Source organism: Vigna unguiculata, chromosome 6 (genome assembly GCF_037176805.1).
Source record: "Vigna unguiculata cultivar grain cowpea cultivar isolate G323 ecotype 2 chromosome 6, ASM3717680v1, whole genome shotgun sequence".
Classification (NCBI taxonomy): Eukaryota; Viridiplantae; Streptophyta; class Magnoliopsida; order Fabales; family Fabaceae; genus Vigna; species Vigna unguiculata.
The window spans coordinates 29,592,798-29,598,797 of record NC_140797.1 but is presented as its reverse complement, the minus strand read 5'-3'; the positions used below and the strand labels follow the sequence as shown (position 1 = coordinate 29,598,797).

The 6,000-nt window shown below is 30.5% G+C and overlaps 1 protein-coding gene across 1 annotated transcript; it reads left to right on the top strand.

Annotated features, from left to right (window-relative positions):
• Positions 1-1,348: 1,348 nt before the first annotated feature.
• Positions 1,349-3,847, top strand: LOC114186965 (phytoene synthase 2, chloroplastic-like). Its single transcript, XM_028075052.2, has 5 exons — positions 1,349-1,862; positions 1,965-2,015; positions 2,112-2,284; positions 3,017-3,252; positions 3,394-3,847. Exons 1-5 carry the CDS (start codon positions 1,511-1,513, stop codon positions 3,767-3,769), a joined length of 1,188 nt encoding a protein of 395 aa, XP_027930853.1. The 5' UTR covers positions 1,349-1,510; the 3' UTR covers positions 3,770-3,847.
• Positions 3,848-6,000: the final 2,153 nt, after the last annotated feature.

Here is a 6,000-nt window from a genome sequence, read left to right as displayed (position 1 = left end):
ATTTAGTTTGATGAGTGGACATGATAACTACACAAATCAAAGTTTACAACTTCACATTGATTACGTTTTAATTTCTACAATCCAAAGTATTAGATAGAGATTAATAATTTGACAAATTACTTCAATGAGTGGACATGAAAATTACGCAAATCAAAGTTTATAACTCTACATTGATTACGTTTAAATTTTTTAATCCAAAGTACTCCGTAGATATTAATCATTTAAGATTGTAAAATTTATGTATGAAACGTATGTTTTATTTATTTTTTATTTTTTGTACAGCATACTTGGATATCAGATTCAATGTTTAAATAACTGTGTAAATCATGAGTTCACGCTGTTTTTATTTTTCTTCTATTTAGTGTATTTTGTTTTTCTAGGAAATTAAAAAAATAGTAAATTTTAAAAAAAAGTACTTATTTTAACATAAGTCGTAAATAAATAAACAACTTTATTATAAAGAAATGTACAATTACAATTACCACTTTATATTTTTCTTTACACAAAAATCGTTACTTGAAGTACATTTTTTTCTTTTGGTTTCTATTATAAAGTTGTTTCATTACATAAAACTTTTATGTCTTATTTATTTTTAAAAAACTGAATTTGTAGAATCATATATAGTACAACTTATGTTAACTTCTTCTTTTTTTTTATAATGTAAAGGGTATATATCTTATTCAAGATTAATCATATATTGTTGGAAGTATACTCGTAACTTTTGCTTAAAGAAAAGCTTACAATGTAGAGTCCACTTTTTTAACAGAAATAATGATAATGTTTAAGTGCAAATTAAAATCTCAGGTTATATAAAAATAATTAACATAAACAATATAAGAAGGATAAAAACTCTCCAATTAATTAGTTCACAAATTTAGGTTAAAAGTACTTATGAACTCCGTCATGTTTAGCCAAAATTAAATTACATGTATAAGTATAACTTATAACAATATAGGAAGATCAAAGAGTTTATCTATTTATGTAATCTCGGAAAACAAATACACTAGATTTGGTGCTTAAACCAGTTCCTGCTATAACCATGTTAGTGATGGTGTTGAAGTTGATGCTAGACAAGTCATTCTCAACCACATTTTTAACCACAGAGAAAAACAAAACACTGGACCACAAATTCACAACAGTTAAAAAGGGTAGAGAGAGAGACAGTGTGTGGGGGAATGAGAGTGAGAAAGAGAAAGAATAGTCTAACATTAAAAGACAAACAAGTTGTGGAAGTTGAAGATTACTGTATCACCGTCCATACATTGTACATGTGTCAGCTAAGGTTACAAAACAAGAGATTTCCTTTACATTTGCCTTCCAATCAAATTTCTCTCCCTATCTTCACACTCACAATAATGGGTTGCTCCTAAAACTTGTGACAGCACCACAAAACCAACCATTTTTCCCTCACAAGTGCTCAAATTTTCTAGCGTTTTCTCCCTCTCTTTGATCAGTTTGAGGCATTCAAAGGAGCAGCAGAAGAGGTAGAGGAAATTGCATAGTGGGTGAGATGTCCGGTGTTCTTCTTTGGGTGAGTTGTGGACCCAAGGAGAACCCCATCTCTATTGTTGGTGTTGCAGGGAGAGGTGGGAGGAGGCAGAGGAGGTTTGGACTGTGCAATGGAATCACTTTTGCAAGCTTTTCACCTGCAGTGGCAGACCCTTCAAGATCTTCAGAAGAGAGGGTCTATGAAGTGGTGTTGAAGCAAGCAGCACTGGTGAAGGAACAGAATAAGGGTACTAAGAGACCTTTGAATTTGAACAAACCCATTCAAGGTGATTTCACCCAAGGGGATCTGTTGAGTGTTGCTTATGACAGGTGTGGTGAAGTCTGTGCTGAATATGCCAAGACATTTTATCTAGGTACTCTCTCTATACACACACACACACACATTACTAACGAGTAGTTGCTGTTCATTGTTAAAATTTCATCACTATATCAGTTACATATATGGTATGTCTCAGGCACACAATTGATGACTCAAGAGCGCAGAAAAGCTATCTGGGCCATATATGGTATGTGTGCTTTATCCAATGAGGCTTGTGGTCCATTATTTCTTTGTTGAAAATGAAAATGAAATTGACTCAACAACCATTTTCCTTGCATTGAAGTGTGGTGTAGAAGAACAGATGAACTGGTGGATGGCCCTAATGCTTCACACATCACACCAAAGGCCTTGGACAGGTGGGAGAAAAGATTGTATGATGTTTTTGAAGGGTACCCTTATGATATGTATGATGCTGCCCTCTCAGATACAGTCTCAAAGTACCCAGTTGATATACAGGTACACCACTGCACAAGCCCCAAAACTGGACTCTGAAATTGAAGCTTTTACCTTTCGTAGTTTGTAGGGAAAATAAATCTTTGTTTACATCAGAACTCAAACTAGTCAAATAAGTGTTTACATCTCACCTTTGACAGTCCTTACCTTAGGAGCTAGTTTTTCAAGTTTAAATTTAAGATGGTATCAAAGTTTGTCACAGATCTAACATTGGGTCACTCTTAAATTTTCAAAGATCTACCTTGACTTGCAAATTTTCTAAAAAAAATGTCTTATTTGGATGTGAAGGAGTTGTTGTGGTGGTCAACCTTTTGAGGTAGAGTTAGCCAAACCCAAATTCAAGAACAAGGAAAATGGTTGTTCTTAAGGACAGAATAAGTGAGGAAAATGTACAAATTTCCAAGAAAGCTTAAAACAAAGAAACAATTACTTTTCCTGAAATAAGAGTTACCAAGCATGCATATTGTCTTAAAATGCAGGCCACTCAAGAAAAAAGTTAATGGAATTCAGTTGCTGGATTGTTCTGACTTGTTGAAAGTAATGAATAAGGAGTCTCTGTTCCACAAGATTAGTTTTGAATTGTATAATTGGTATATTTTCATAAATATATCATGGTATCCGTGTCTTATATTTTAAGATTTAACGGTATCTTGTGTCTGTATCTGTATCCATGTCCGTCTGGCCTTCATAGACTAAAAGCAGTCCAATTTACAATGGATTTGTCTGTTTGTGTAGCCATTTAAGGACATGATTGAAGGGATGAGGTTGGACCTGAGAAAGTCAAGATACAATAACTTTGATGAACTCTACCTTTACTGCTACTATGTAGCAGGAACAGTAGGCCTTATGAGTGTTCCAGTAATGGGGATTGCACCAGAATCAAAGGCTTCAACAGAGAGCATCTACAATGCTGCATTGGCACTTGGCATTGCTAACCAACTTACCAACATTCTCAGAGACGTTGGAGAAGAGTAAGAATCTCTCAACACAACAACAACATCTTGGATTTCCAATCTATTATCACTGCCATTCATATGCATAAAAACCTCAATTGCAAGAACCTGCATAAACAATAAAAAACAATAATCATTTGTTGCTGTTGATGATTATAGTGCAAGAAGAGGGAGAGTATATCTTCCACAAGATGAACTAGCTCAAGCTGGACTATCAGATGAAGACATTTTGGTAGGGAAAGTAACAGACAAGTGGAGAAGTTTCATGAAGGGACAAATACAAAGAGCTAGGATGTTTTTTGATGAGGCAGAAAAGGGAGTTTCAGAGCTGAGTTCTGCAAGCAGATGGCCAGTGTGGGCATCTTTGTTGTTGTATAGGCAAATATTGGATTCTATTGAGGCTAATGACTACAATAACTTCACCAAAAGAGCTTATGTAGGAAAACTTAAGAAACTCTTATCACTGCCTGCTGCTTATGGAAGAGCACTTATAGGTCCCTCAAAAAACTTAACCAAAATGGTTACAACTAAGTAAACTTGCTCCAATGAGCATCAAAGTGTTTCAGCTTGTAAATTCTGTTCATGCAAATCTCAAAGCTAGTTAAGTGTATAATTTTTTCATGTGTTCATTGTATACTTCCCTGTAAAAGATATTGAAGAGAAATCCTTTCAATACTGAAAGATAGGTCTAGTGTGAAAAGATATACAGAGAACAGAGAAAGGAGATTTAGAAAATAAAATAAAATAAAATTGGTTCAATTTTGATGAGGGGACCAAAATCTATCCTCTTCTAAATTTTTCTTGCATTAAAATTGGGATCTTCGAAAAAAACACCTAAAATAATGGAAGTGATTTAAAATATTTTATAGTGATTAATGTCATTATTATAATTATCATATATTATATATAATTAAATTTTAAACTTTTATATTTTATTATTGTGTATTAAGTTTATTAAGATTGACATTTGATATTTATAAAAATATTACTTGTTTTTTTGTTTTTCTTTCCAATATGTTTGTGGTAAAAGAAGAAAATGAACTTGAAAGTTAATTTAGTGAAAAAAAAATGGTTTAATTATGCCTTTGGTCTACATTTTGGAGTTAAAATCTCAAAATGGTACCCAAATTTTTAAAAGTTTCAAATTGGTCTCCTTTTTTGTTAAAACGTCTCAAGTTTGTCCTTTCCGTTAAGTCAAGGTTGACGTCGTTAGAGGGGGTGCCACCTGTCAGTTCCTCAATTTTTTGAATTTTTTTTTTTGAATTATTTTTTTGAATTTTTTTTTTAAAATAAAAAAATCGTCACGTGTCAAGCTGTCATCGTGCCACGTGGCAGTGACAGTGACACGTGTCAGTATTATGCCAGGTGTCATTTCTTTAGTCTTAATTTGGTCCCTTTATTTTAATTTGTCTCAATTTAGTCTCAATTTTTGTAAAAATTGGCAATTTTGTCCCTCTCCAAATTAAAACAAAAATTAATTTTATATAAATGTTATACTAATATTTTTATTAAATTTGATATTTTTATTCAAATTGATATTTTTATTATATATTTTTAACATAGCTAAGTTTATTTAAAATTGTGTTTCACATTCAACTTTACTTAAAATTGTTTTCAAATTTTAAATTTATATGTGTTTTATTGGTGCATGAACTAGTTAATTTATGAATTTTTTTTCTATTAACATTATTTTCTATTAACAACTTTAAAACAATTTTAAATAAAGTTGAATGTAAAATATTAATTAAATGAACTTAATTTGGTTAAAAATATTTACTTGAAATATCAATTTTGATGGAAATATTTGTGTACATTTATATAGAAATTAAATTTGGTTTCAATTTGGAGAGGGACAAAATTGCTAATTTTTACAAAAATTGGGACTAAATTGAGACAAATTAAAATAAATGGACTAAATTGAGACTAAGGATAAATGACACCTGACATAATACTGACACATGTCACTGTCACTGCCACATCAATCTGTCACTGCCACATGGCACGATGATAGCTTGACACGTGACAATTTTTTTGATTTTTTTTTAAAATTAAAAAAAAATAATAATAAAAAAAAATTCAAAAAACATAATAAAAAAATTCAAAAAATCGAGGAACTGACACGTGGCACCTCATTTAACGCTGTCTAGTCAGACTTAACAGAAAGGGCAAACTTGAGACGTTTTAACAAAAAAGGAGACCAATTTGAGATTTTTAAAAATTTGGGTACCATTTTAAGATTTTGACTCCAAAATGGGGACCAAAGGCATAATTAAACCAAAAAAAATTAAAAACATTTACTAATATATTACTTGTAATTGAGTTAGTTTTAATATTGTTACATAATATTAAATATATATATATATATATATATATATATATATATATAATATTTTATTATTTTTTATGTAAAAGTCTTAGTATTAGACATGATTACATAAGATACATTTATATGATTCTATGATTTGGAAAGGATAAAATGTTATAGACATAGAAATGTAATTATTATGTTGTAATGAATATTCTCTTTTGAGAAAATCTTCACCTACTAACTTTTAATTTCTAGTTAAATAGTAAATAGTTATGTAATAATAATCTAAAAATAAAGTGTACACTATAGTAAAAATCATTAGGTCTTGTACACCAAATATATTTGATTTATATATTAAACAACTTTGGTATGTGAATCTTATTTATCTTCTCCAAATTTTTATTTCTTGATATAATATAATAATACTAATAAACAAGATATATACGTTAAATAATTTT